This window comes from Prunus avium, chromosome 3 (assembly GCF_965620075.1).
Source record: "Prunus avium chromosome 3, drPruAviu1.hap1.1, whole genome shotgun sequence".
Lineage (NCBI taxonomy): Eukaryota > Viridiplantae > Streptophyta > Magnoliopsida > Rosales > Rosaceae > Prunus > Prunus avium.
This window is the reverse complement of record NC_142286.1, coordinates 7,012,557-7,040,224: the sequence shown is the minus strand read 5'-3', so window position 1 is coordinate 7,040,224 and position 27,668 is coordinate 7,012,557. Positions and strand designations below refer to the sequence as shown.

The 27,668-nt window shown below is 39.6% G+C and overlaps 6 protein-coding genes across 9 annotated transcripts; 4 read left to right on the top strand and 2 right to left on the bottom strand.

The window, feature by feature from the left end:
- Positions 1-76: 76 nt before the first annotated feature.
- On the top strand, positions 77-3,666 carry LOC110770381 (Peptidase S24/S26A/S26B/S26C family protein). The gene is made up of 8 exons (XM_021974510.2): positions 77-304; positions 810-922; positions 1,268-1,339; positions 2,053-2,088; positions 2,581-2,626; positions 2,827-2,914; positions 3,275-3,332; positions 3,428-3,666. The coding sequence occupies exons 1-8, from the start codon at positions 226-228 to the stop codon at positions 3,476-3,478; spliced, it is 543 nt and encodes a 180-aa protein (XP_021830202.1). The 5' UTR covers positions 77-225; the 3' UTR covers positions 3,479-3,666.
- A 539-nt stretch (positions 3,667-4,205) lies between these two features.
- Positions 4,206-6,103, top strand: LOC110770373 (Tetratricopeptide repeat (TPR)-like superfamily protein). Its single transcript, XM_088250918.1, has one exon. It carries the CDS (start codon positions 4,743-4,745, stop codon positions 5,940-5,942), a length of 1,200 nt encoding a protein of 399 aa, XP_088107044.1. The 5' UTR covers positions 4,206-4,742; the 3' UTR covers positions 5,943-6,103.
- LOC110748080 (Pentatricopeptide repeat (PPR) superfamily protein) lies at positions 6,031-12,090 on the top strand. 3 transcript variants are annotated; one of them, XM_088250914.1, is made up of 2 exons: positions 6,031-6,164; positions 8,157-12,090. In XM_088250914.1, exon 2 carries the CDS (start codon positions 9,610-9,612, stop codon positions 12,082-12,084), a length of 2,475 nt encoding a protein of 824 aa, XP_088107040.1. In that variant the 5' UTR covers positions 6,031-6,164; positions 8,157-9,609; the 3' UTR covers positions 12,085-12,090. The 3 variants fall into 3 exon arrangements, with proteins under 3 accessions (XP_088107040.1, XP_088107039.1, XP_088107038.1); XM_088250913.1 differs by lacking the exon at positions 6,031-6,164 and adding an exon at positions 7,123-7,781; XM_088250912.1 differs by lacking the exon at positions 6,031-6,164 and adding an exon at positions 7,123-7,781 and having other exon boundaries at positions 7,984-12,090.
- Positions 12,091-12,753: 663 nt separating this feature from the next.
- Positions 12,754-15,667, top strand: LOC110770380 (endoglucanase 9-like). Its single transcript, XM_088250915.1, has 3 exons — positions 12,754-13,971; positions 14,040-14,516; positions 14,603-15,667. Exons 1-3 carry the CDS (start codon positions 13,483-13,485, stop codon positions 15,326-15,328), a joined length of 1,692 nt encoding a protein of 563 aa, XP_088107041.1. The 5' UTR covers positions 12,754-13,482; the 3' UTR covers positions 15,329-15,667.
- Positions 15,668-16,031: 364 nt separating this feature from the next.
- LOC110770372 (O-fucosyltransferase family protein) lies at positions 16,032-20,467 on the bottom strand. 2 transcript variants are annotated; one of them, XM_088250916.1, is made up of 6 exons: positions 20,126-20,467; positions 19,646-19,725; positions 19,145-19,215; positions 18,961-19,049; positions 18,444-18,665; positions 16,032-16,983 (listed from the first exon to the last, which is right to left on the bottom strand). In XM_088250916.1, the coding sequence occupies exons 1-6, from the start codon at positions 20,251-20,253 to the stop codon at positions 16,251-16,253; spliced, it is 1,323 nt and encodes a 440-aa protein (XP_088107042.1). In that variant the 5' UTR covers positions 20,254-20,467; the 3' UTR covers positions 16,032-16,250. The 2 variants fall into 2 exon arrangements, with proteins under 2 accessions (XP_088107042.1, XP_088107043.1); XM_088250917.1 differs by having other exon boundaries at positions 19,145-19,249; positions 20,126-20,186.
- A 635-nt stretch (positions 20,468-21,102) lies between these two features.
- LOC110745269 (putative disease resistance protein RGA3) lies at positions 21,103-24,967 on the bottom strand. Its single transcript, XM_088251159.1, has 3 exons — positions 23,026-24,967; positions 21,531-22,947; positions 21,103-21,431 (listed from the first exon to the last, which is right to left on the bottom strand). Exons 1-2 carry the CDS (start codon positions 24,877-24,879, stop codon positions 21,571-21,573), a joined length of 3,231 nt encoding a protein of 1,076 aa, XP_088107285.1. The 5' UTR covers positions 24,880-24,967; the 3' UTR covers positions 21,103-21,431; positions 21,531-21,570.
- Between the last annotated feature and the right edge of the window lie 2,701 nt (positions 24,968-27,668).

The window sequence follows — 27,668 nt, the reverse complement described above, 5'->3', positions numbered from 1 at the left end:
CTTGGTTATTTATTTTTCTTTTTTGCTGCAGAACAAAAATAACTTGTTAAATTGTTTTTTTTAAAGAAAAAATTAAACATTAACGAAGAACAAAATAGAAGAAACGGCTTCTGAAGAGCACGGAGAAACGGCCCTTCTAGTACGGCCTATTGTAGTTCTCTCAGACAAGCAAAAGGGAGGAGAAGAAGAAAAAGAAGGAGGTGGTAAGAGGCAAAGAGAGAAGAAATGGATTGGATCGGTGAGACCGTGGACTCTATCAAATCCCTTCAGATCCGGCAGGTCCTCACCCAGGCCGTCAGTCTCGGTTCGTAAACCCTTAAACCCACTGTTTCCCTCTCTCTATTTTTCTCGTTCCGGGTCGTATTCTTTGGAATTTATACTTTCTATTATCTATTTGGGTAATGAGAAAATGTGGGTAGGCATCAAAATGTGATGTTTTCAACGTTTAATTTTCATTGTTTTATCTTCAGGCGGTTTTGGAGAGTAAAGCTTGAAACTTTACTGAGCTTAGTGATAATTAAAGGGTATTATTAAAAAATCAATAATGTGAATGAATTGTTTGGGGACTTTATTTGATTAACAAATGCTAATTTGGTTACTTGGTAGTGGTTCTAATTTGTGGCTGCTGATTTAAATTTAAGATGTGCTTCTTCTTCTTTTTCAACTGGTGTTGAAATTTTATGACTTAGTAGTCAATTTCGAAATCGTAATCCTTTATCATACTTGGATTTTGGAAGAGTGATCAATTGTTCTGGTTTCAAAATTTGTCTGCAAATACTTAAGTGGGTGTTGTCTGATTTCTGTTTCAGGTATGATTGTTACATCTGCTCTTATAATATGGAAGGCATTGATGTGCGTTACCGGCAGTGAATCTCCTGTTGTTGTTGTTTTGTCTGGAAGTATGGAACCCGGTTTCAAGAGGGTGAGATAGAATAGTGCATGAAGGCATCAATGGTTTAGTACCAAATAATATTTTGATCAAAGTAGTTTTGTCATGCCTTTTGATTTGTCTTAGTTATTAATTTAATTCACTTTGCCTAATTTATACTTTTATCATAAAACAAGGATTGTGCATGCTCTACATATTGATAGAAGTGAGAAGAAAAGTTCTCCCTTCTCTTATGTATTGTATCTTTCTTTGAGAAAACGATTCTTGATACTCCTCTTTGATGTACCTGGATTTATCTCTTTAGCAATGTCGTTTCTCAATCTATGTATATGTTTCTTTTGCCACTGAACTAATTATAAGAATGAATATGTTTTGCAGGGGGATATTTTGTTCTTGCACATGAGTAAAGATCCCATTCGTGCAGGAGAAATTGTTGTTTTTAATGTTGATGTAAGTGCCTTTATTTTTTTTTACTCTGTTATATTGTAAATTTATCTTTGTATGTTTGGTAATTGTCAGGTTTGTTTCAGTATTCATTCTGATTTCTTTCCTAAATACTTTTGAATCATCTCCATGTCTTGCCTTTTGGCTTAATGTGTTGTGAACTTGTGATGATAAAGAGTATATACTAGTGATACATTATTTCGTGATGAATTTGAACATTTTTCAGTCTTTGTTGTTTTTGTATGATGATGAATTACCGTACAACCCACTCTTCTTTAAAAATAAATCCCAATCCTCTGGCATTTAAATCATTTGAGGGTTGCGATATACATTGTTTTCCTATTTTGTCAACTAGCATGTTCTTAGGGCCTGTGAGAGCTATAATTGGGAACTTTCATTGGAACCTCTAAGTATTTGTACAAAGGGCAGAAAGTTTTCAGTTGTGATCTCAAGAGAAAATATTGGAATTTTCTTCTTTCTAATAATTTCTTTCCCAACATTCTAATTAATATGTGAATGGAATCTGTGTGTTCCGTTAGGTAGTAAGTAGTAGCACTTTTTCTTATAAATAAAATTTATTTTATTTATTGATTCAGTATGCATCTTGTCAATAATGTGATGTAGGAATTAATAGAGTGCCAATATTTGCTGGTGATGTATTCTCCATATTGAGAAGTACATGCTAATATGTCCTCCTTTCCTTTGTCTATTTTGTCCAGGGCCGTGAAATTCCAATTGTCCATCGTGTCATTAAGGTAAATAATACACCTTTTGATGTTGCTAAATCATGTTGACTTTTGGCCTTTGAAATGAGGTGGTGCTGAGTTTTATCTTTGAGCTTCATGAAAGGAATAATGAATTATGGAGGAGAATATAGGACTCTAATCAGATTTTGTGGACAAGGTTCAGGCATCTGTCTATAAGCATTTGATATTGTATCTGCAGGAAAAATTATGTTGGATCAAAAGAATCAAAATTATACTCACAGATTAGGTTATTCCTTCACCACATTATGGTTTGAAGGATAGTAATGTTATCATTCTTTCATGGCATACACCTTGGACCTATTAGGTTAGTTGGAAAGGAACTTAAAAGAGATCATGATGTTCTCGAAAGGACCATACTAAATTAGGAGTAAGGTTCACATGCCTGATGTAGATTTGGTCTCTGCCTTTTTCTTTTTTCAGAATCAGTTCATTAAAATCAATTGGGGTCCAGTGAGCAGTATTCATCAATTGTTTTTGCAGGTTCATGAACAACAAGATACTGGAGAAGTTGATGTCCTTACCAAAGGTACCAGTTTCTGGAGTATATGTAAATAGTTGTTCAAGTATTGATCAATTAAACTCTCCCAAGATGTGTCATACTTCATATTTTTGCTCTTACCTCAGTATTTCTTCTGTTTCAAAACATGCTGCTGATAGTTATGTTTGTTTCCTGCTACATGGCTTCTTTACTCAAGTGTTCACTCCCAATTTATGTTGTTTCCTCAGGAGATAACAATTATGGGGATGACAGGCTTCTGTATGCTCATGGTCAGCTGTGGCTTCAACGGCATCATATCATGGGTAGAGCTGTGGGGTGAGAACTCTAAGCATTGCCTCCTTTTTCGTTTCATATGAAAAAAGAAAATAAGAGTATTGCCTCCATTTTATTTTTGGGTATTTTCCACATATTGAACATAGGCAACTTTCGTATTGTGCTGCTGGGTCAAAATTTTGAGCTATAGTTTTAAGCTCTCTACCGAATTATCTACCCCTCTTAATTCAACTTTTGCTTGTTCCAGTGCACTGAAAATGGAGCCATCCAAAATTATTTGAAAAACAAAATTAACCCATATATAGTTCTTTTATATTTTATTCTCTGTTCCCTTTTTCTTATAAAGAAAAGGAAGTTGCATGCCTCTTATCACAAATTTAATCACTTTGTAATCATTTTCAGGTTTTTACCTTATGTTGGCTGGGTAACAATTATCATGACTGAAAAGCCTATTATTAAGGTTTGTTTCTCCCCCAGAAAAGTTTCACAAAACATGCACAGACAGAATGATTTTATTCATATCAGGAAGCAATCCCTTCTGTTTCTTTTGTTCAGTATATTCTAATTGGCGCATTGGGGTTGCTTGTTATAACATCAAAGGACTAACTGAAGCAAACTCCGGGGGTGGTCAATCGGAAAAAGAACCGTTGTGTCAATTTCCTGAAGTTCTCATCCTCCCCTTCGCATATGCTAAATTTCTTATTGTATGCTACATTTTTATATGATAGATGACAGCAGAATAGTTGGTTAATGTTTTAATTTTTATTTAAAGTTTCTCCTTTGTAGAACCAAAATTTTGCTGAGGACTTGGCCGTTCAAACCTTTACTGTTTACACGCCCCATATACGGAGTAATTTCTCAGCAAGACCATAAAAAAGGTTGAGTCTAATGTTTTACCCTGCCCTGTTACTAATTTACCAATGTAGTTTAAGTCTGATTCGTCCGTATAATAACCAACATGTAGATTAATAACATCATGTGTCGGTAATTCTTTCTCACAACACTCCTCGAACCAAAAAAGGTTAGCTCTACAACATATAATAAAGCATTCTTTCTGCAATATCACTTGTATAAAAAATATATATTGACAACATGTGCGACATAAATATGTAACAAGGATTTGATCAAGCATCCAGGCATTCTACCATTGGAAATACAAATGCAATGTATAAACAGTGTTTTTAGTATCAATATATAAAATAAATTTTAGTTTTATCACGGTATTGAAAAGTATTTTTCTTTGTTTCCAATAATAATGTTCCTGTCCATTCTTTGAAACATAGACTAAATCCGAAAAAAAAAAAAAAAGAAGCTTGATCCTTTAACCAACCAATCCCCTCAAAATGTATTTCAGCAGTCCACGCTTCCTTAGCATGGACCTGCACGCTGTGCCATCACACAGTCCACAAAGTAAACCTAAATAAAACCCCCAAAAACCCCACAGAGCTTTCGCTCAGATCCACAATGCTAAAACTCCTCGCTTTCTCTCTTATAAATCTTCCTTTGCTCAATCAGCTATTATCCAACCCTTCATTCGCAGTCTCCACCAATCTAAGAACATACTTGTATGCCTGCACTTCTTCTGTTAATTTAATTTGATTGTAGTTTACGTTTCTGGGTCTTTGTTTTGGCACATGGGCATTGAAGCTTCTCTCAGGTTGGTGCCTAAATCTTGATTTTAGCTAATTGGCGTGTTCTAGTTTGAGAAAATTTGAAGAACATCGTCTCTGGTTTTAGTCATTGGGTTTTCTAATTTCTGGGTTTTGTTCAACTTGTGAAGTAGGCAGTGGATATATATATTCATAATGGTTTGTGTAGAATCTTGATATTGATGGATGGGTATGTATCAATCTGAGGAAGCTCCTAAAACATGCTCTCTCTGCGAACCAGTCGCAGATTTTGTCATGCCGCCATTGCCATAACTTCAAATGGTTGTCCTGCAGCTGTGTCAAATCACGTTTTTGATACAAAACCTTTGGAAGAACCTGCCCTCGTTAAGCTTAAAGCCGAGAGAGACCCCGAAAAGCTATTCCACCTGTTTAAGGCCAACGCTCATAATACGCTTGTCATTGAGAACCGATTTGCATTTGAAGACACGGTGTCTAGGCTAGCTGGAGCTCGAAGGTTTGATTACATTGAACATTTGCTTGAGCATCAGAAGACTCTTCCTCAAGGTCGGCGAGAAGGGTTCATTATGAGGATTATAACATTGTATGGTAAGGCTGGGATGACTAAGCATGCTATTGATACTTTTTGTGATATGCATTTATATGGTTGTTGTAGGACTGTTAAATCCTTCAACGCTGCACTCAAAGTTTTGACTCAAACCCGTGATTTAGGAGCCATTGAGGCATTTCTGAACGAGGTTCCACAGAAGTTTGACATTGAAGTGGACGTATTTTCGGTTAATATTCTTATCAAGGCTTTTTGTGAAATGGGAATTTTGGTTAAAGCATATCGGATCATGGTACAGATGGAAAAGTTGGGAATAAGACCAGATGTCATTACATATACCACACTGATGTCGGCATTTTATAAGGAAAACTGGTGCGAGATTGGTAATGGTTTATGGAATCTTATGGTGCTGAAGAGGTGTTTGCCTAATCTTGCAACTTTCAATGTTAGAATCCAGTATTTGGTTAACAGAAGACGAGCATGGGAAGCTAACAAATTGATAGGTTTGATGCAGAATGTTGGGATAACACCTGATGAGGTCACATATAATTTGGTGATCAAAGGGTTTTTCCAGGCCGGGTATCTTGAAATGGCTAAAAGGGTGTATTCTGCTCTACATGGAAAGGGATACAAGCCAAATATCAAAATTTATCAGACCATGATTCATTATCTTTGTAAAGGAAGGGATTTTGATTTGGCATATACTATGTGTAAAGACTGCATGCAAAAGAATTGGTATCCGAATGTGGATACCATTCATGCATTGCTTGAAGGCCTAAAGAGGGGCAAGCAGCTTGGTAAGGCTAAGGCAGTCATGATGTTGGTTCGGAAAAGGGTGCCTCCATTTTCTTCAAAACAATTGGGGGATTTACAAACCATACTGAGCAAGAGTTGAATTAAGATGAGGGACTGGAAAACTGAGAAGTGGTAGATTATGTAACTGGACAGCTCAACAAGAGCTAGTATTCTTTTTCCCCCACTCATTTGTAAATTTGCAGAACAATTGACATGAATTTTTTTAATCATACGAAAGGGACATCCTCATTTCTTCAATAATTTGTAGTACCACCTCAATTTAAATGGAGCACTGAATGGACAGCTATCACCCAAATTTGTTGTAAGTTCATTCTGCAACGGCTCCCCTCTAATGCTGTAGTCAGCTCTTCTTTTCAACTGTTGGGTCATTAGCTTCTATGATTTTGATTGTTTGTTCAATGCTTTCAGCTTTGGTGGTGCAGAACAGAAGGGTCAGGGAATAATGGCAAAGTCCTACCCATTAGATATTAATATTATTAAATGCTTATTTCGGTAATTTCAAATAATTTGAATGATGATGAAACAAGTGTTTATTTATTTATTTATTAGTATTACATCCATCTAAATCAAATTCCTTTTATTATAATTAAAGACCTTACAAGTACGAAACTTGTTATTTAAAAGTAACACATAAGGATATAAGATGGCCGATGGTCAGAGTGATGGTTAGTTTATAGACATTGGATTCTTAACAATTAGTTGGTCATAATTAGTAGCTGTGGTGGTTTTAAACGACTAACTCTGCAAAATTGGGAATGGTGTTCTTATGTCCCAAACTTGCCAGACCTTCTTGACCATTTTACCCAATTTCTTTAATGGACCGGAAGTAAGGTGAGTAACATATGGGGATTATTCTTTTACAGAATGTATGTACAAAACCTTTTGATGATTAACAAAGTACATGCTGAATGGATGATAGGTAATATTTAGGCATACATGAGCAAAATGATAAGTTATCTGATGTGACTGGGGGGTTGCTGCAGCATACTCTAAACGAGGAAGATAGAGAATAGGATATGCACATTTGTATATGATATGTACACACTAATGAACATATACTGGGTCAAATGTTGCTTACACACTAATGAATATCTATGCTAATTTAAAGGTTGTCTATATATATGTTGAAATACATCTACAGACTTGTTTGTGTCCCCATGCATGGTTTTCTTATAGTGTGAGGTCAGCACACAGCTAGTGTTTGCCTTTAGTTTCTTTTTTCTTCTGGGGACTGATAGTGTTGTTAGATGGACTGAAATATGGATTGTGAAAAGATCGAGTGTCAGTTCCAGAAAAAAAAAAAAAGATATCAACAAATGAAGAGAGGATTCAGTTGCAGTACTTATTTAAACAACTTAGTTTATATTGTCTGCAGTCCATGGTTTGGAGTCTGACTCCAGAAGAACTACAGCTTTTATTCTTATGAATGGGACCGTTTTTTGCTTGAGATGTTTTTATTCTCATATCGCTACTTGGCTTTAGGAAATTTCTGAAGTCCTCCTATCCAAGTTCTCATGCACACTTTTAGGTTACTCTCTAGCAAAAGATTTATCTGTATTGTTGAGTGTTTTAAAAGGTTAACCATATCATTTAGCCTGTCTTTCATGGGAGGAACAGGGTAAAAACTTATTTGAAAAAGAAAAAGGAGGAGGAACCTGATGAAAGCATAACGTGATGTTCCTTTTGAGATATTTCTTCATAAGAAATCCATAAAATAAAAATAAAAAAATTCTCATAAATAATAACTTGCCGGGCTAATTGGATAGACTTTCGTTGCATATAAATTCTGATTTGGTATAAGTATAATGTTTTTCTCACCTTCCCACAATATAATCAAATATTTATTCAGCTATATTTTACAGAAAATCCTCAAACATCTTCTTCCTCCCTTCCTCAAGGTGCATCATAGTTTCTTCAGGTAAGGATAATAAATCTGTCAGTGGGCCCAACGTCAAGAACTTCCTTTTATTATAGATAGCTTGACTCTTTTTTATCTGGTGTTGTTGTGTGTGTGTGTGCCCTTTCTTTTGTTGTGTGTATGTCTTTGATATATAGCTTTCCTTGCCTTTCTGATTTGGTGGGGTGTGTATGTGCGTACGTTTGTGTGTCTCTGTCTGTAGGAACAGCTGGTTAAAGTGAATTTTATTGGGGGGGTCATTTGGTTGAGAATTGATGTCACATGTGTAGCAGTTCTTCAGCAGCAAAGTGATTGCTAGATGTGTTTCTTTATATTTTAAGGTACATTGGATTATGTCTCTGATCAGAATGTTGGCTTAAACTGTTCTGTGGCAAGGGAAATTGGAACGCACCAAGGTGGGAGTTGATTCATTACGCTTCATTTGGTACCTTTGGAGGCAAAAGGAAGAAGTTGAGTTGCTGCATCATGAGCTGGAGCTTGTCCTGCCTAAGTTATTGTGGTGTGTTTCCTTTGCTTAGATAGCAGATCTTTCTTCAGCTCTTGGAATTCTTGTGTCGGAGGAGTTTTAGTGATTGCTCTGCAGTTTCGGATGGTTTAACCATTACCAACCACTCTTGATAGGTGAGAACAGGCTTGCTATTGACTGCTCAACCTCGATTCTTAAATACTGGCGCTGCCTAGGAAGTTAAGTAACTTTGTCTATGATAGAGCTTTCCAATTGTAAATTAACTGATATAGAGCTCTCTCTCTTGTTGGTTCTTGCCTTTGCCATTCTTGGAAATAAATCGTCTTCTAGACAAATGCGTGTTGCTGTTATAAATTTGTTTTGGTTCCAAATTGTAGACTTGACTTAGAGCTACCTATAGAGTTTCGGTGACATTCATCTAAATGCGAAGTATTTGATTGGTGATGCCTGATAGCAACCCCAGCTCGAATATGCCCAAAATGACCCTTCAACAAGGCTTTCGTATAATTTAGTAGCCTCTCCTTTACCTTGTATGTTATGGAGTTAGGAAGATGGGAAAGAAAAGTGACAGATAATGCCAATAGATGAAAGCAAAACCAACTTCCCAATCTAAGACCACTTTTGCAGTTTTGAGACTCGGAATAACTAATCCATCCAGCCAGGAAACAGAAGGAAGGGATTGAGTCTCATATCTCGTTTGGTTTAGGAAATAGTTTTTTTTGGAAATATGATTCCTACATAACTTTTTACTTAGTTAATATAACATGTCAACTGGCAGCACGAGCCCATGCTTGTTGAGAGTGTTTTTTACCACGCGAGTTGCAGGTTCATTGTTTGGCGAGAGTGTTTTAAAAAGTTGAAGAGCTCGTTTGATAATCATTTTGTTTTGTTTTTTTTGTTAGAAATAGAGAAAAAAACATATACAAGAAGCGAGATATCAAGCAAATCGTAGAGGAAGGGAGAGATATGGAAGAAATACATTTAAAATGGTACATAAAATGGAAACAATTTTAAGTGATTTTCTTTTTCAAGTACTTTCCCTTTTATCTCTAGCTAAAAGAGTATAAGCTGAAAACTAAAAACGAAATTACCTTAAATATGAACTTCATGGTAACAAAATAATTACTGAACTCTCAAGACTGTAAAAATGGTGTCGTCGTTTAGAGCAAGAAACGACAATAGAATACTGTCGACTTGACCGTTTTCGGGACCTTCAAAATCCAAAGCCATGGAAATCAAATCAAACTTGGCGCTTTTTTTGTTCAAACAAATGCGTGCACCGATTCTGACTGTAATCTTCTTCTATACCAAGAACACCACCTCCAAACCCTCAAGGAACTCCAAACTTGTTCAGACTCTCACATGTCGAAGACCCTTCTGTCTCGCATCAAACCCCTCCACAACCCAAAGCCCGCTTCTTTATCTTCTTCTTCACCACCCCACATCAAGAGGCTAGTCAATGACACCATCCAAATCCTCAGAGCCGACGACCAGTGGGAACAATCTCTTGCAACCCAATTCTCTGAAACCGAAACGCTTGTTTCCGACGTTGCCCATTTCGTTTTGGACCGAATACATGATGTAGAATTGGGTTTGAAGTTCTTTGATTGGGCTTTTAAGCGACCGTATTGCTGCTCTCCAGATGGGTTTGCGTACTCTTCGCTTTTGAAGCTTTTGGCGAGGTTTAGAGTGCTTTCGGAGATTGAATTGGTAATGGAGCAAATGAAATTTGAAGAAGTAAAGCCGACCATTGATGCGTTGAGTTTTGTACTTCGCGCATATGCAGATTCTGGGCTCGTTGATAAGGCTCTTGACTTTTATTGTTTTGTAGTTAAAGTGTATGATTGTGTTCCGGATGTTTTTGCGTGCAATACATTGCTAAACGTGCTTGTAAAGAATCGGAGAGTTGATGTTGCACACCGGGTGTATGATGAAATGGCTGAGAAAGGTGGTGGTGATCATGTATGTATGGATAACTATAGTACTTGTATCATGGTGAAGGGTTTGTGTAAGGCAGGGAAAGTTGAGGAAGGTAGAAAGTTGATTGAGGATAGGTGGGGAGAGAGTTGTGTACCAAATGTTGTTTTTTACAATACACTTATTGATGGATATTGTAAGAAAGGTGATGTCGAAAATGCTAATCGGCTTTTTAAAGAGTTGAAGTTGAAGGGGTTTTTGCCCACGTTGGAAACTTATGGAGCTATGATAAATGGGTACTGCAAAGAAGGAAACTTTAAAGCGATTGATCGACTTTTGATGGAAATGAAGGAGAGAGGCTTGACTATCAATGTTCAAGTACATAATAGTATTGTTGATGCTAGATGTAAACACGGTAGCTCGGCTAAAGGAGTGGAGTCTGTAACAATGATGATTGAGTGTGGTTGTGAGCCAGATATTACGACCTACAATATTTTGATTAATAGTTCATGTAAGGATGGGAAGGTTGAGGAAGCTGAGCAGTTTTTAAACAACGCAATGGAAAGGGGATTAGTGCCAAATAAGTTTAGTTATACTCCTCTTTTTCATGTATATTTCAGAAAAGGGGAACACTGTAGGGCATTGGATATATTTACTAAGATAACAGAAAGGGGACACAAACCTGATTTGGTTTCTTATGGAGCTCTCATCCATGGACTTGTTGTTTCTGGGGAAGTTGATACTGCATTGACAGTCCGGGACAGAATGATGGAAAATGGAGTAGTGCCTGATGCTGGCATTTTCAATGTTTTGATGAGTGGCCTTTGCAAGAGAGGGAGGCTTTCTACTGCCAAGCTGCTGCTTGCTCAGATGCTTGACCAAAATATACCGCCAGATGCATTTGTTTATGCCACTCTGGTAGATGGGTTAATCAGAAATGGTGACCTTGACGAGGCAAAGAAACTATTTGGGTTAACAATTGACCAGGGTCTAGACCCTGGTGTTGTGGGGTACAATGCCATGATTAAGGGTTTCTGCAAATTTGGAATGATGAAGGATGCACTGTCATGCTTTAAAAAAATGAGGGAAGTGCATCATCATCATCCTGATGAGTTCACTTATTCAACAATAATTGATGGGTATGTCAAACAGCATAACTTGGATGCTGCTCTGAATTTGTTTGAACTGATGATCAAACAGGGATGCAAGCCAAATGTGGTCACGTACACCTCCTTGATATATGGGTTTTTCCACAAGGGAGATTCCCGTGGAGCTGTAAAAACTTTCAGAGAGATGCAATCTTGTGGTATGGAGCCAAATGTAGTCACGTACAGCATACTTATTGGAAACTTTTGCAAGGAAGGTAAACTTGCAAAAGCAGTCTCCTTTTTTGAACTAATGCTAAAGAACAAGTGCATTCCTAATGATGTTACCTTCCATTATCTGGTCAATGGGTTCACAAATAATGAACCTGGTGCAATTTTGGAGGAAGTGCATGAGTCTCAAGAAAATGAGAAATCTATTTTTCTGGGTTTTTTTGGAAGGATGATATCAGATGGTTGGTCTCAAAAGGCTGCTGTGTATAATTCCATTAACATTTGCCTTTGCCATAATGGGATGGTTAAAACTGCGTTACAGTTGTGTGATAAGTTTGTAAATAAGGGTATCTTTCTAGATTCTGTTTCTTTTGCTGGTCTGCTTTATGGTATTTGCTTGGAAGGAAGATCCAAGGAATGGAAGAATATCATCTCTTTTGACTTGAAGGACCAGGAACTCCAAACTTCTTTAAAATACTCGCTCATATTAGATGATTACTTACATCAAGGAAGACCATCTGAAGCTACACTTGTTCTGCAGTCATTGGTTGAAGAATTTAAGTCTCAAGACCAAGAAGTGGATCTTACAGACATAAAAACATAGAGGAAGAACATCATCTTTGTTTTTGTTTTTGTTTTTTTTTTTTGGCCAGTGAGTTGTCAGTTGAGGTAAGCTAGCGCTACAACGGAAGTCACTTTTCCACTCCATGATACATTGAGTGGTTACATAACATAAATGAGGGTCATTTAGACATTTTGTGGACATGATGACTTGATAAATCCATCATAAGAATTGGCTCTCGAGGATCCAAAAGAGTTTCTTTGACTCTATATACAAATATTTTGGTAAGGGTATTCTTAACAGACCAAACACTTTGGACTTACGAGCCAAAGGTTGCTTTCTTTGATCATAGATTAATCCTACCTTATGGTGTTTGTGAATGCAGTTTGGTGACGCTCAAGTACAAATAGTTCAGTATACTTGTAGATTAGCTTTAATTATTACATACGAAAGCAATCATGCATGTCAGCAGGATATTGGATCAAACGTGACTTTCCTTTTGAGGTATGTGACAAACTCAGTGTGTCTGTTTGTGATCTTTTCTGTCTTTCTTTTTACTATTTCTGTTTTTCTTTAAGGCAAATAATGCGATTTTGGTTGTGATAGCGTTAACAGTATGCTCCTCTTTTTCGGTTGCCAGGCTAGGAAGGATGATGGTCAATTCTACTGCAGGGTGGTGAAGCCATAAAGGAAGTGGTTTCATAGGTTAGTTTTACGTCAGTTACATATACACTGTTCTTCCTTTTGTTTTGAGTGTATGTTAACTTGTTAAAATACATATGGAGAAGTGATTATTGGCCTATCCAGAATTACTCCGAAACGAGCCTAAGATTGGCTTTGACTGAAATGGTTTTCACACTCATTACATGAGTAATTGATTATATACACAGTAGAACAATGGAAACAACAATTAATAGATATACACATACATATGGGCAATGATTTAGTTAGAATCATAATTAATCAATAGTCATCAAGGAAGAGTGATTTGTGGATCATGCTGGGGTTGACTTTTGACGAGAAGATCTCAAAGCCTGCTCTCCTGCTTAAGAAAGATAGGGCGTAATCAAACATGATCTCAATGGGTTTAATATATTTTTAAAATTTATTACATTTCTTTGATAACTTTTCTCGTTATTTAATCAGTTTCTTAATCACCTCTTAGATTTTAGCTAAGATCCAGCCAAGGACTCAAACCATATTTAAAATTGATGACATTTCATGAGAGAGCAACATTTAACAACTTCTAGATGCTAAGATCCAGTCAACTTACTCAAACCAATTAAAATGAAATTTTCCCCTATTACTTGACTTTGTTTCTTTTGATGATTTTTCTGATGATTTCAAAACCCTCACATCTTATTTGTGCATGCTTTGTGTGGTGTGGCTTGTGGTGAAATCTCTTCCTCCTCTTCCAAGACAAGTAAGAACTCATTAAGGATGCATCATCATCAGTTGACATGCATCATCGTACATCGCGACACCGCGGCAATGATGCTCCTAGTTGCCACCTTCCTTGCAGCCTCGACTGTCCACGCAAGCCCTCCAACTCCTTCCCCAAACAGCTACACCTCGGCGCTCCACAAGGCTCTGATGTTCTTCAACGCCCAGCGATCAGGAAAACTCTCAGACCATAACCATGTGTCGTGGAGGGGTGATTCTTGCCTGACAGATGGCAAGCCCTCCGCCTCCGGTTCTCTGACAAGTGATCTTGTGGGCGGCTACTACGATGCCGGAAATGCCATCAAGTTCAACTTCCCTAATTCCTTCACCATGACTATGCTCAGCTGGAGCGTTATTGAATACAATGCGAAATACGAAGCTGCTGAAGAACTCGACCACATTAAAGACGTCATCAAATGGGGCACCGATTACTTCCTCAAGACCTTCAACAATTCAGCTGATACCATTGACAGGATCGTTTCCCAGGTGTATATATATATAGCACTAAACTTTCTTCGTTTTTTTTTTTACTAATTTGCTGTGTATTTTGACAGGTTGGTTTGGGGAACATGGATGGAGGAAAAGACACTACTCCTAACGATATATATTGCTGGATGCGTCCTGAAGATATAGATTACACTCGTCCGGTGACCGAATGCCACGCTTGCTCTGATCTTGCTGCGGAAATGGCTGCCTCCCTAGCCGCTGCATCCATTGTTTTCAAAGACAACAGAGCCTACTCAAAAAAGCTCGTCCATGGAGCCAAAACACTCTTCAAATTTTCAAGGGATTCGAGAGGCCGTTATAGTTCTGGTAGCTCGGATGCACCACTCTTCTATAACTCCACCAGTTACTGGGATGAATACCTATGGGCCAGCACTTGGTTGTACTACGCCACAGGCAATTCCTCTTATCTTCAGTTGGCAACAACACCTGCTCTTGCCAAACACGCTACCTTCTCCCAGGCGCCTAATCAATACTGGCCTAATCATGGAGTATTGAGTTGGGACAATAAGCTTGTTGGTGCTCAGGTACATATTATCTATATATAATAAGTGGTGTTCATGTTTCAATATGTTATGTTGATGCGATTTATGATTAGTACTCTTTTATTTAGGTGCTTCTGACCCGTTTGAGGCTACTCTTGAATCCTGGGTACCCATACGAAACAACTTTGAGGAGATTTCACAACGAGACCAACACAATCATGTGCTCATACCTACCAGCTTTCACAATCTTTAACAGAACAAGAGGGGGCTTGATCCAATTGAATCGTGGACATCTTCGAAGGCCGCGACCTCTTGAGTATGTAGTCAATGCAGCCTTCTTAGCCACTGTCTACAGTGATTATCTCGAAGCTGCAGACAAACCAGCCGGGTTGCATTGTGGACCCAACGTCTTCTCTGTTGATGTCTTGCGAGATTTTGCTAAAACCCAAATTGTTTACATCCTTGGAAAAAATCCAAAGAAAATGAGCTATGTTGTGGGCTTTGGTAACCATTTTCCGAAACATGTCCACCATAGGGGCGCATCTATTCCTAAGAAGAAGATTAAATACAGTTGTAAAGGTGGGTGGAAATGGAGGGACAGTTTTAAGCCAAACCCATATACAATTGTTGGCGCCATGGTTGCTGGTCCGGACAAACATGACGGCTTCCATGATGTTCGTGCTAATTACAATTACACCGAGCCTACTCTTGTGGGAAATGCAGGTTTAGTGGCAGCTCTTGTTGCTTTGTCAGGAGATCGAACTGATGGGATTGACAAAAACACCATGTTCTCTGCAATTCCTCCAATGTTTCCAACTCCACCACCTCCTCCTCTATCAGCATCAAAACCATGAGCGATGTCGAAGCCGTAATTGTTCATGTTCTCAATGTGTCATTTTTAAGTTCTACACTGAGAGTAGTTTGAATTTGAAGTAGCCTTTATCTCAATATATAATTATAACTATGCAAACATGACTACAAAAGACATGCAGTGCAGGAAGACAAATTATACCCTCAAGATAAGTACGATCAGCAGCATATATAAGTAGCTTTGAAATTTGATAGTTTTGTTACCCTAGACCATAGGGGAATGAATAGCTAGGAGCTAGGAAAACAGAGAATGAAAGATGTAGTACATTTGAAATGATATGCATGCAAGAAATTATTTGAAATTCATTTGTTTTATTCCTTTCTTTCTTGTTCAAAATCTTTGCGTACATGATTGACCAAAGAAAAAATATTTGCATACATGAATTGTAAAAGTCTATGCAAATAATTTTACATTATAATGTCATCTAAGTACATTATAACCTAACCATGGTATAACCAAGTACTCGTACCAAGCATGAAGGTCTTCTTTTACACCAAACTGTGGCTAATTAAGGATATCACCCATTCCTAGTTGTAGTTTGTTTAACCATAATTAATGATAAGATTTCAAACCCATAATACAATGTTAGAGCTCTGATACCAAGTTAAAATAATATTGAACCTGTAAAGCATAGGTTGTCAAAGAATTGGCCAACGATGTAAATGTAGATCTTGCGTAGAGTTGGCTTACAGTCAATATCTCCTTTTTAATTTTAATTTTTTTGATCAAGAGTTGGTGTCTGTCTACATTGATGAACATACTGATCCTACCAAATTCCAGGGTAGGAGAGACGGGCATCCAGAAAGGTTCTTGTATAGTACATTAGTAATAGCAATTACACAAATGAATTAAAGGGTAAAAAAAAAACAACAGGAAGGAAGCAAAGACCAAATTGGGATCTGAAATCATAATTTGAACTCACAAAAGCAATGAGGCAAAGCAGATCCTCTCCCCATGGCAAAATCATCTCTGTGGGCCTTCCATAGAGCGTTCATCAATTCCTTCCCTCTCAAACCTTGAAAAGTGAATTCTGCAAAAGCTCTTCTGCTTAAGAAAAGAGTCTTGTACAAGCCATTAAAGGCTCGCATTGCTGCAACCATCTTATCCATATTTCCAAAATATGTTGCTATATACGAATCGCTGTGGATAGAAACGTAGTAATCCAATGCAGCTTTTGTGTTCCCATGCATGCTTTTGAAATCCTCACCACTAAGAAGGCTAGACTTGGTAAATACATTGGTGTAAACAGATGTTAATCCTTCAATTTCCATCAGACCATCCCCAGCAGCCAGATAAATGTTTGTGGTTGTTGGGATGGAAAGCACTTGAAGTATGAAGGCTGTCTCATTAGGTGTAAGAGGGCATTTCCCTCGTTTCCTCCAAATTTGGGCCACCTCTCCAGTCCATGGTTTTCTATGCCCCCGTGCTGCTTCAATGGCTTCCATGGAGGCAGAAGAAAGGTCTGGGTATTCGCATTGACTGTAAGCTACCATATCAGGCTCAAACCGAAGGTGAAGTGATAGAAAAGGTTTAGGTATGGCTTCAAGAAGCTCGGAGGCTTTCTTCTCCAGGGATTTGGTGAGGCGTAATGCACTGTAACAAGCTTGACAAAGGGAAGCTTTTGCATACTGAGGATACCTACATAGTACAGAAGACAAAACGGTATCAGTGTACTTTAAAGATCAGCAGTTGTAACATCCGAAAGCTATGCATATGTTTTTCAGTCATGAAACTACAAATGTTTATTCAGACTAAAAAATAAATAATAACCAAGAATAAGGCTTGTTTGGTTTGCAACCCAAAACCTTTTTTTTTCCATTTCTTTTTTGGCTTTTTTTAAAACAAGGCATTCAATAAATCTTTATATATATATATGTATATATAAGAATAACAAAGGAGCCTTTGACAGACTGTTTCATATAGACCTAAAAATAACCGAAGTTCTGAAAAAGCAAAAAAAAGTTGTTTCAACATTTTGTAAAACATTGTATCCAAAGAGACTCAAAACATCCGACCTCAAATACAAAGTCCCCCCGTGAATCTGTAAACCAGAACATGGGCCTAGATCCCAAAACTCCGAACCAAACACTAAGCCCGAGACAACAGATCACTAACTCAAGCCCTAAACCTAGTGCTCTGAACCTTGGATCTAGGAGGGCCTTTTCCTGAACACCAGAGCCAGGCTCGTATCCCATACCACTGACCTTGGACTCGAGTACCAAACGTCAAACTTCGGCCCCTAGCCGTGAACCTGAGTCCAAAATAAAGAATGCATGCCCAAGCCAGGCTTCATGCCTCAGAAAAGACCTCAAAACCAAACCGAAAGCCTAAGAATGAATCTCAAACCTTAGACTTCGGCTTAGACTTAGAGCATCAAAACCCAAACACAAGCCCAAGACCCCACACCTAGTCTTCTGCTCAGGATCTTCACCTAATACCCAACCCCCATATCTGGACCAAGTCTTGGAGCCCCGGATCCTAAACCTAGTCAAAACCAGATCCTTGAGCCAAAAGCGACGGACCTCAACCCATAACCCAAGTAGCGAACCCCGGCTCGAACCCAAGCCCAAAACCACAGCCACAGAACCCAAGCCCTGAAACCGAGTCTTCTAACCCAAAGCCACACATTTTGGACGTGACCATAGCCCCAAATGTATGCCTCACTGAGCCCTACATTGAGGATTCATAAGCCAATACCAACTATATGGAATTTGAAAACAATTTCTTATTAATACCAAACTTGTTTCCATATATTTAAAAGACTGAGAATCCCACCGATTTTTTTGCATGGTATCTTAATTTTTGGAATATGAATCAAACAGGCCGCTGTTCATATTGAATCAAATTTCAAATCCAATGTGATGATAATAAGCATCTTACACATTACAGATTTATCAAGAAACTTTTCTATATGCTAACAACCTTCAAGTTAACAAACTAACCAACATTTTCAAGTTGACTTTTACTCCTTGATGGTAAGTTTTTTACCACATTTATTGGCCTTTACCAAAAAAGTTGGTACCTATTCACAGTACCAAGTCCTCCAATGTAATTTCTAAACACCCAAATATAAGAACAGAAATGAATAATGTTGATACCTATCCCTTCTTTGGCTCATTGCTGGCGTGATTGAAATGTAATGATGCTCCAGTAGCGACGGAAGAACACTTTCAATGTAATCAAATTGGCCTTTGCGTTTGCTGCAATCTACATGGAAGGGTTCTTTATATGAAATATCGGACGGCAACTCTTTGACAACTTTGATGAAGCCATTCATCTGTTGAATGAAGTAGTCAACATCAAAGACATCTGCAAAACCACTGATGTGAAACCGAAGCGTTACACGAGGATACTGCTTGCACAAGCAAAATTAAAAAAACATATTCTTCTAAAGGAGTGGAGCAGCCATATATTCTCCACACGAGATCATTACCATAATCAATATTTAGGTATAGCACAAGCCTTTCTGTTCAGTTTGATAGATAAAGTAATTAATTGTCTTTGCCTCAACCTCAAGACATTAAAGGTGGGTCCCATAGTCAATCAGAATTTCAAGAACCAGAGGAGGTGATATTCCACCAGTCCCATGGAAATGATATGCAAACCACCAATTACCTTGATTCATTCCAATAAGCAGCCACCTCAAACTTTGGCAAAACAAGGGTTGCATTTAAAAGACGGGCAATACCAACACCATCACATAACTGCACTCCACAGAAATAATTTGTCATATTTAGCAAACTGGCTGCTTAAAGTCGAGCAATTTTAAAACAATTAATGAGATTCTTCAATCACTTACATCTCTTCTCATCTGATTAAGGCCACCATAGCAATCCACACGGATGAATCCACTACTCTTTGATGGCAGAGCTGCAGCATTTTAACAAAAAACCAATGCAATTGTCTGCAATGATAGTCAATTACGATTGACTCAGAATATCAAAACTATGCAGTAACCTCATCTCAATCCTAATTCTATTCCCATCACAGCAAAATACCATAAATTTTTGAAAATTTTGTGGTGTCCACATTTTCGTATAACATACAAAGCCCAAATAAAATCTATAAAACTAAAGAGTTCTCAGTACCCGAAATACCACAAATCATTCTGGGGTAACATTTCAAATATTTTAATTTCAGCACGCAGATATTACTTGCTTACTCTAGTTTGTCATTGTTCAATTTGAAAGCATTATTTGACCCAATTTGCCAAAATAATAAATAAAATATCTAAGTAACCCAACGGCAGGCTAACTTAACAGGATGCGAAAGGCAAGGAAGCAAAATTTGCCGGAATTACCAGTGAGGTGTCCTTGTAGCCACCACTTGCACGGTCTCCATTCTACCTTCCTCCCAACACTCCATATATCCAACTTGTTCCTGCATTCACAAAGTCAACCAGACATTTATGGTTTACGCAGTATTTTGGTTCCGAAATAATGGCAAAATCACTTCAAACTATGCCCAAATTGCGTTGTAATTTTCTTTTCTCAGATTTTAACAGCAACCAAACATGGAGGACACGATTGAAAATAACAAGGGAAAAAAAAAAAAGACAAATCTTTATTTAATAAATGAATGGCTTTTGAATATAAATCGTACACATATCCAATGAACTAAAAATATATGTATATATTATACACATATATGCATAAGAGAACTCTTGAAGATCTAAGATTTCCTCCAATTTCCTCACCACTAAAACTATTCAACAAATTAAAGATGAAAGAACAAAGAATGGTAAGAATAAGAAGCAGAGGAAGAGCTTATAAACACATACATGGGTGAAGTGAGAAAGAGAGGGGCTTTGTAGAGAGGCGAAGTAGGCGATAAGAGAAGCACGGCAAGGATGAGAGAGAGAGTGAGGACCCCTATGGTGAAGATGGGCTTCACTGAAATCACCACCATCTCATTTCTCAGCAGCCAAATCGATCTGAATATTTGTTTGATGAGCCTCAGAAAAACGAGCGGAGAAGAAGAAGCTCACTGTGGATTGTCTGTCTTCTCATTGCCGTAGGATCGAGAATATATTAAGAGTCGGTGATTTGGAACGTGGACCGGACCGGATTAAATACCGGTTTTCTACGGTTATTGTTTTCTCAATTGTGCCTCTGATCAAAAGGTTGAAAGGGCATAACTGTAATTAACCCATCATTATTCAAACTTCGGTGCAAAGGGGCACACTGGCCCGAGCAACTGGTATGGAACATTTTGACAACAAACGATGTTAAATGCAAAATGTTATATTTGAATTTGATGAGTTGAGTGACAATTTCATACTCTATAAAAATGTTAACTCCAATTGAAATGTGAAATAGCATTTTTGTTATGAAAAGTTTTCCACAAAGGCAAGCAAAGACAACATGAGAGAGGCGCACGCGCATCAAACAAAGGGAATTCTGAAAACGTACCCTTCCAACACATGAAGAACTTTTAGACTTGGCCTTTGTTTCAAGATATAGAAGTATAACAGTCACTCCCTAAACAACTAGAGAAAAGTTGCAAACAGTGAAAATAATTCCCAGTACAAGCTCAGATGACATAACTAACCACAACAACAATCATCTTTTCTCTTCTCTATCAAGACTTGTTTTGTGTTCTTAACAAGTGCTATGAAGTTTGAACTCATAATCTCCTCTAATAAAATAGAGACTAAAATGCCACTAGGGTTCTTAGTTATTGGCAATTATAATTTGGAGCTGAAACCATTCTGTTCAAATCAATTACTTTTCTTCAGTCACAAGATTTGAAATTAAATGTCAGAAGGTTGCTTGTTATTGCATATTAAAGAAAGAGAAAAATAAAAATCTTACAGGCAATCCTCCTTCCAACATAAACACCGGTAGGAAGGTTTGCTTATTCTTACACATTAAAGAAATAGACGAAAAAAAACTTACAGGCAATCTCCTTACAACATAGATGTAGGAAGCTGCTTATTATCGTACATTAAAGAAAGATGGAAAAAAAAAAAAAAAATTACAACCCTCTAAAACAGGATACATCCATCACCAGGAAAATTAAAAGGGAAAAAAAAAAGGCTGTAATTCTTTTACTATCATGCAGGTTTTCCATCCAGCTTCACTTCCCTGCAAGTCAATTATATAGAGCCTTTAGCAAACTTATAACTGTTAGGCTTAATTTGTATCAAGCAAGCAAAGTGTTATATATACACTAATTAGATGTACCTCCACTTGCGCAGCACCCAGGAAGACGATACCGAGCTGCTCATGATGAGGTTGCTGTTCTGGTAGATGGCTTAATTTCCCTATCAGCAATGCCTTCAATCTTTGGCAAATCACCATCTTCCTTCTCACACTGTGCTATCAGTGAAGGGCAGCTTTGGATAGACAGATGCTGGAGGGAGGTTGGCAGGCCATCCCCTGGCAATGACTGGAGTGCTTGGCAATCTTCGATGTAAAGATCATGGAGGGAGGTAAGATTCTTGAGCACGTCAGGGGCCCCAAATGACTCGAGGCTCGTGCATGAGCTAATGATCAAAACTTGAAGAGAGGTTGGGAGCCCTTCAACTGGCAGTGTCACAAGCTTAGGACACTTCTGGATGGAGAGAAGTTGAAGAGAGGTGAAGCCGTTGAACAATGTCCTGTTTTCTTGGTTGGTTAGATACTCAAGATCTCCACAATTACTGATGTACAGCGCTTTGAGTCCTGGGAGACTAGGCCATTTTGGAAGGCAGATGAAATTTGAGATGTTTGAAACCGCCAAGGAGTATAAACTCCCGGTGCCAGGTATCATACTCACTAGTGTTTCATCAGGACAAGCATCCAATGCTAAAACCTGAAGCCTCCCCGAGCAGCGTTGGTCAGGGAGTGATCTCAACGACATGCATCCACTTAATTCCAGTTTCTGTGGGCAGACGTTTCTTGGCAGCGAACGCAGCTCGGGGCAGTGGATAATATTCACTTCCAACAAGCGAGAGGCAGAGAAATTTAGGTATCTAGTTACCCATTGGACAACAGAAACTAGTGTTACTTCCGGCCAGTGCTTCAGCACAGGATTGTCAACAAGTTTTACGACCATTGCTCCGCTGAATGGAACGGTCTCCAGTGATGCGCACTTTTTGATCTTTAGAACACGCAGATTTAGAAAGGGGCGAGGCATTTTCATCAGCTTTGGGCAGTTGCTTATCTTTAACGTTGAGAGCGATTCGAACACCTCTCCTTGCCATTCCTCCAACTCCAGCATATTTTTGAGACGGAGTTCTACAAGGTTGTGCAGCTCTCCAAGAGTGAGGATTTTGATTCTTGTGCAACCATTCAAAGAAATATTAACCAAATTCCGAAGCTGTCCATGTTTCATCCAATTTGGAAAGTCAGTGCCCCTGTAGTGACATATTTGGAGCTCTTTGAGCCTTGAGTAAGGTTGCAGGTCTTCGAGCACCTGCTTAGCAGCGGCTTCATCTTGCAAATTAACATCAGATGTGTTGCTGCTCCGTTCATATACTACTTTCTGAATCATTTCTTTTCCTTTCAAGTTAGCCTCCACTGCATTCTCTGAATTTTCCAGCTTAGAGATGTGCAGTGTTCCTGTAAGGTATTCCATTTTCTTCAATTCTTCAAGTTTGTATCCAGTATCCCTGCCAACCTGAAATTGTTTTATGGGGGTTAGATGGAAGCATAAGGAGCAACAACAAAAGAAGAGAAATGAAAAGGGAAAGCCAACCTGAAATTTGTGTAAATTGTGCAAACTGGTTAGACACCCCATGCCTTGTGGAAATGCGGATGCCTTGTACCAGAACATTTCATCCAGCTCCAGATGCCTCAACTTGACAAGATTTTTGAGCTTCTTTGGCAAACTGAGAAGCCAAGGGCAGCCCAAAAGTTTCAATGTCTCCAAATTGTAGAGCTTGCATACAGATTCTGGAAGCTTTTTTATTTCAGTTTTTGATAAATCAAGGTAGTGCAAAAGCTTCAACTTTTCAATTGAATCTGGCAGCTTGAGAAGCGTGCTTGAACTCAAGTCTAGCACACGCATATACGTAAGTGAATCGAATATCTCATATTGCGCTTTCCCAAAGGTTCTCAAGTGCTGAACAGGAAATAAAAGTGTGCGCAGCTTGTTCGATCTGCTGATGATCTCTATAGTAGGCTGCTCAACATCTTTTGAAAGAAATGATACATGACGAGATTTTTCATCAACTCTTGACTTTAAACTTTTCGTATCTGTCACTTGGCAACAAAAAGGACTGGAAACTGTTTGTGCAAAGTCATGGATAAGATCATGCATCTTATATTTTCCATCATCTTTGCCTTGGGTTAAGCTTTCAAAGAAGAACCTGTCTGACAGCTCCTTGAAGTATGCTCTTCCTATGTCTTCTGTCCTCTGTCTGTTATGAGGTCGAATAAATGCTTCTGCCATCCACAATTTAACCAATTCATTCTTTTCATAAACATGAGCTTTCGGAAACAGGGAACAGTACGCAAAGCACTGCTTGTGATCAGGCGAAGGCAGATGGTTATAACTCAATCTAAGAACTGGCCGTATCTTATCCTCTTTTACTTCCAATGCTTCACTTCTCATGATATGTTTCCACTCATCCACAGTTTTCCCACGTAGCAGACCTCCCATTTGTTTTACTGCCAAAGGCAAACCACTGCATTTTCTTACAATTTCTTTTCCATATACGTTTAACTCTTCAACATCACTATGTGCAAAACTACCCTCTTTAAATGCAATCTCTGCGAACAATGACCACGATTCATTATCATCCAAACATTGCAAATAATAAGGGGCTTTTGAACCCTTAATATTTGCAACATCTGAAATCCGACTAGTCACCAGAACCTTACTTCCCCTGCCCCCTAGATTTAAGACATCCAATAGTGGCTGCAATTCCACATGATTATAATTCCATAAATCATCTAGGACAAGTATAAAGCATTTTCGGGTCAGGATGTCTTGAACACGGGTTTGTAGTTGGGCGTAGGAGAGGTTGTTGACATCATGGCCAATATTTTTTTCAGACATGTGAGAAACCACTATTTCTCTGAAAATGCTCTTCATGTCAAAGTTGTTTGTTACACAAACCCAAGTTTTAATCTCAAAATAATTTTCAACCTTTTCATCTTGATAGATAAGTTGGGCAAGAGTTGTTTTACCTAATCCTCCCATCCCTACAATGGGAACAAAAGAAAGATTGCCCCCATCACTGGCTTCTTCATCTGGTATTAGCAGTTCTATAATCTTTTTTTTATCCTCTTCCCTGCTAACAACTAGATTGTTTGAAAGAGAACCAGTTTGTTGTGGTTGTAAACTACTTTGACTTCTAGACGTAGGGTTCCCAATGCTGGTTTTATAGCACTGTCCATTTGGTAAAAGCTCACTTATTTCTGCTTTAATTTCTCTCAACTTGCGCAATTGGCGCTGCTGAAATAAAAAGTTGGAAGTGTTGAATGGGAGACGGAGTTTTCGTACCTGCTTCTTCATCTTCCACTGGTGATATTCTGTTGCCCAACAGTCGATCAAATCCTCTGCATCATAAGCTACAGCTTGAAGCTTTACGAGCCAATTCTTCATGTCGGGAGAATTAGAAGAAATGAGTTGAGTAATCAACTGTTGAATGTCTGTTAACGTGCTCTCTAGCTTTTTTATGTTGTTGACACCATAACTGACCAAGCAACTAGAAGACTAGAAGGAACTCTAAGCAAAGCAAGAGGAGTCCCACATCGGAAAACAACAAGAAGTGAAGGCTCCCTCTCACCTATAAAAGCATACCACTCTCCACTTAAGAGAGGATTCGAAACTGAGCTGGGCTCCCTCTTCAGGACTCTCCTGTTAGTCTGGCCTTCGAGTCCTGGGTCTCCAGACCCGGGGACTTGACTCCTGGGCTCCAGACTCCAAACTTTGTACCTTAGGCCCTAGGCCTTCTTCCATTTATCTTTGGGTCTAATCCCCTTGTACAAATGTAAACAATATCATAATGAGAACATCTTCTCTGTGGACGTAGCCCATTCATTAAGGGTGAACCACATATATCTTGTCTTTTGTATATTCATAAACTGGCTAAGTCCTCACATACACGCTGAAGGTCCAAACCTTCACCCATCATCCATCACACCTCATCACTAAGTTGGACTCAATCTTGGCCCAACCATTTTGAGCATCAACAGTTTGGCGCCGTCTGTGGGAATTGACACAAAAGGCTTCTGTCGTTCTCCCCTCTCCAGTGCTCTTCGGCACCCATACAATCAACATCACCTAGGCTGCCGTTAGGCAATGCCTTACTGGAGCCACCTTGAATGCCAGGTCAACAAATTGCAGAAGATGATATTTTAAGAAAAAGCCAATCAGTGTGGCTATACTTTGCATGGCTTGCAGGGCCAACCCAACATCTCAGTTCAAAGTACCGACCGACACTTCTTTGAAGAGTAAAAATATGGGGACTTGAGCTTGTCCCACAAGCTCCATCATTCGGCGTGCGCTGCCTTCGGCACCCCACCATACCCTTGCCATGGTCACGACACCCTTGCTTGGCTGACCCAGGTTCCTTACAACAGTACAAGAGACCCCAGCCTTAGCTCCGAAGGTCTATCAGTCGGAGCTTGCCGAACGAACTTGAGTCTTCTCCTTGCAAAAACCCTTGCAGCCATCTATCTATCTTTCAAAAGCTCTTGCCAAAGACACCCCAGCTCTGGCAAAAGCATTTGAAACCTCACGGCACCAATTGAAGCCAAGAGAAATCGCGAACGCCTTGAAGGACCAGCTAAAAACTTTGCCCACACTTCAGAAGGATCGAAAGGCTCCAATCACTTCCTTGCCGTCAGTCAAGGACCCAAACCCTAGACGGTCCTAGATTGGATGAACCCCCCTCCACGAACAAATGATGAACGACACCACGGACCCAGCTCCAACTCGATGCGAAAACTAGGCACTTAGACCCACTCCTCGCCGAAGACAGATCAGCCCCTCACCAAAATACCTTCGAATATCTCTTGCCGATCGGCACCTCCTCCGAGCTGAACTACGGACCCAGCTCCGAATATATTTTGGAGCCTAGCTTCCCTGCCGAACGGCAGGGAGCATGCAGAAGGTGAAGGAGTGACTTACCAATTTTTGGCTGACCCAGCCCCTCAAGCTAAAAGGTGACGACATGTCTTAAGCTAATAGGGGACTTGCACCTCCTCTCCCCAAACCCTGGCCCTTATCTCCAATCTTTGGACTCCCTTACCGAAGGTATAAAAACCCTAGCTATAAAAGCACAAGGGCCCAGCTACAAAAAGGCCCCAGCTACGTTTCAAAAACGGAAGGACCCAGCCTCTAAAAATCCGAATCTACCCTCAAAACCCTAGCCACCACCTGGGTCAAGGAGGCTTGCCGAAGCCCAGCTTTGGAACCCGGCCCCAAGGCCATTGCTCAAGCCCAACATCGCATAAAACTCCATTGCTGAAGTTTCAAACACACCTTCGCGCCACCTTGGCCTTTCTACTAAACGAACACTCGGACCCCCATGGACCCAGCTCGTAAAGTGCTCCCCAAGACACCCTTGCCAAATCTGGAAGCCCCCAGCCCCCGCTGAAGCCAAGCTCCACAGAGCACAAACCCCAGGCCTTTGCCAAAGCCCAGCTCATGAGGCCCACCTACCAAGAACTTGGAAACTCGCGGGATCAAGCCCCTCATTCTTCCTGCCGAAGGACAAGCCCTTGCCGAAGCTTTGAAGGCCCAGCTCCAAGGACATGCCACAAGCTCAAATATCCACAAGGTACCCAAATTTCTTAAAATAATAATAAAATTTGCACATATGCATTCCTTCTCTTCGGCACCCACGTGCCTAGCCACATTGCCTTGCGACACGCAAGCTTTGTGCCATCTTCGGTACCCTCGTGCCCATGCCACATTGCCTTGCGACACGCAAGCTTTGTGTCACCTTCGGCACCCACGTGCCTAGCCACATTGCCTTGCGACACGCAAGCTTTGTGCCACCTTCGGCACCCTCGTGCCCAAGCCACATTGCCTTGCGACACGCAAGCTTTGTGCCATCTTCGGTACCCTCGTGCCCATGCCACATTGCCTTGCGACACGCAAGCTTTGTGTCACCTTCGGCACCCACGTGCCTAGCCACATTGCCTTGCGACACGCAAGCTTTGTGCCACCTTCGGCACCCTCGTGCCCTAGCCACATTGCCTTGCGACACGCAAGCTTTGTGCCACCTTCGGCACCCTCGTGCCCAAGCCACATTGCCTTGCGACACGCAAGCTTTGTGCCACCTTCGGCACCCTCGTGCCCAAGCCACATTGCCTTGCGACACGCAAGCTTTGTGCCATCTTCGGTACCCTCGTGCCCATGCCACATTGCCTTGCGACACGCAA

Bases quoted from the DNA above. Each gene is read 5' to 3' on its own strand.
- LOC110770372 (XM_088250916.1), bottom strand. From the start codon at position 20,253: ATGGTGGTGATTTCAGTGAAGCCCATCTTCACCATAGGGGTCCTCACT. The intron at 19,216-19,645 runs GTAATTCCGGCA...AAAATGCTGCAG, and splicing joins GCTACAAGGACACCTCACTG to CTCTGCCATCAAAGAGTAGT. The intron at 16,984-18,443 runs GTATCAACATTA...TGTACTATGTAG, and splicing joins ATGAGCCAAAGAAGGGATAG to GTATCCTCAGTATGCAAAAG.
- LOC110770381 (XM_021974510.2), top strand. From the start codon at position 226: ATGGATTGGATCGGTGAGACCGTGGACTCTATCAAATCCCTTCAGATC. The intron at 923-1,267 runs GTGAGATAGAAT...TATGTTTTGCAG, and splicing joins TGGAACCCGGTTTCAAGAGG to GGGGATATTTTGTTCTTGCA. The intron at 1,340-2,052 runs GTAAGTGCCTTT...TATTTTGTCCAG, and splicing joins TTGTTGTTTTTAATGTTGAT to GGCCGTGAAATTCCAATTGT.
- LOC110745269 (XM_088251159.1), bottom strand. From the start codon at position 24,879: ATGAAGAATTGGCTCGTAAAGCTTCAAGCTGTAGCTTATGATGCAGAG. The intron at 22,948-23,025 runs GTTGGCTTTCCC...AAACAATTTCAG, and splicing joins ACAATTTACACAAATTTCAG to GTTGGCAGGGATACTGGATA.
- LOC110748080 (XM_088250914.1), top strand. From the start codon at position 9,610: ATGTCGAAGACCCTTCTGTCTCGCATCAAACCCCTCCACAACCCAAAG.
- LOC110770380 (XM_088250915.1), top strand. From the start codon at position 13,483: ATGCATCATCATCAGTTGACATGCATCATCGTACATCGCGACACCGCG. The intron at 13,972-14,039 runs GTGTATATATAT...GTATTTTGACAG, and splicing joins TTGACAGGATCGTTTCCCAG to GTTGGTTTGGGGAACATGGA. The intron at 14,517-14,602 runs GTACATATTATC...TCTTTTATTTAG, and splicing joins ATAAGCTTGTTGGTGCTCAG to GTGCTTCTGACCCGTTTGAG.
- LOC110770373 (XM_088250918.1), top strand. From the start codon at position 4,743: ATGCTCTCTCTGCGAACCAGTCGCAGATTTTGTCATGCCGCCATTGCC.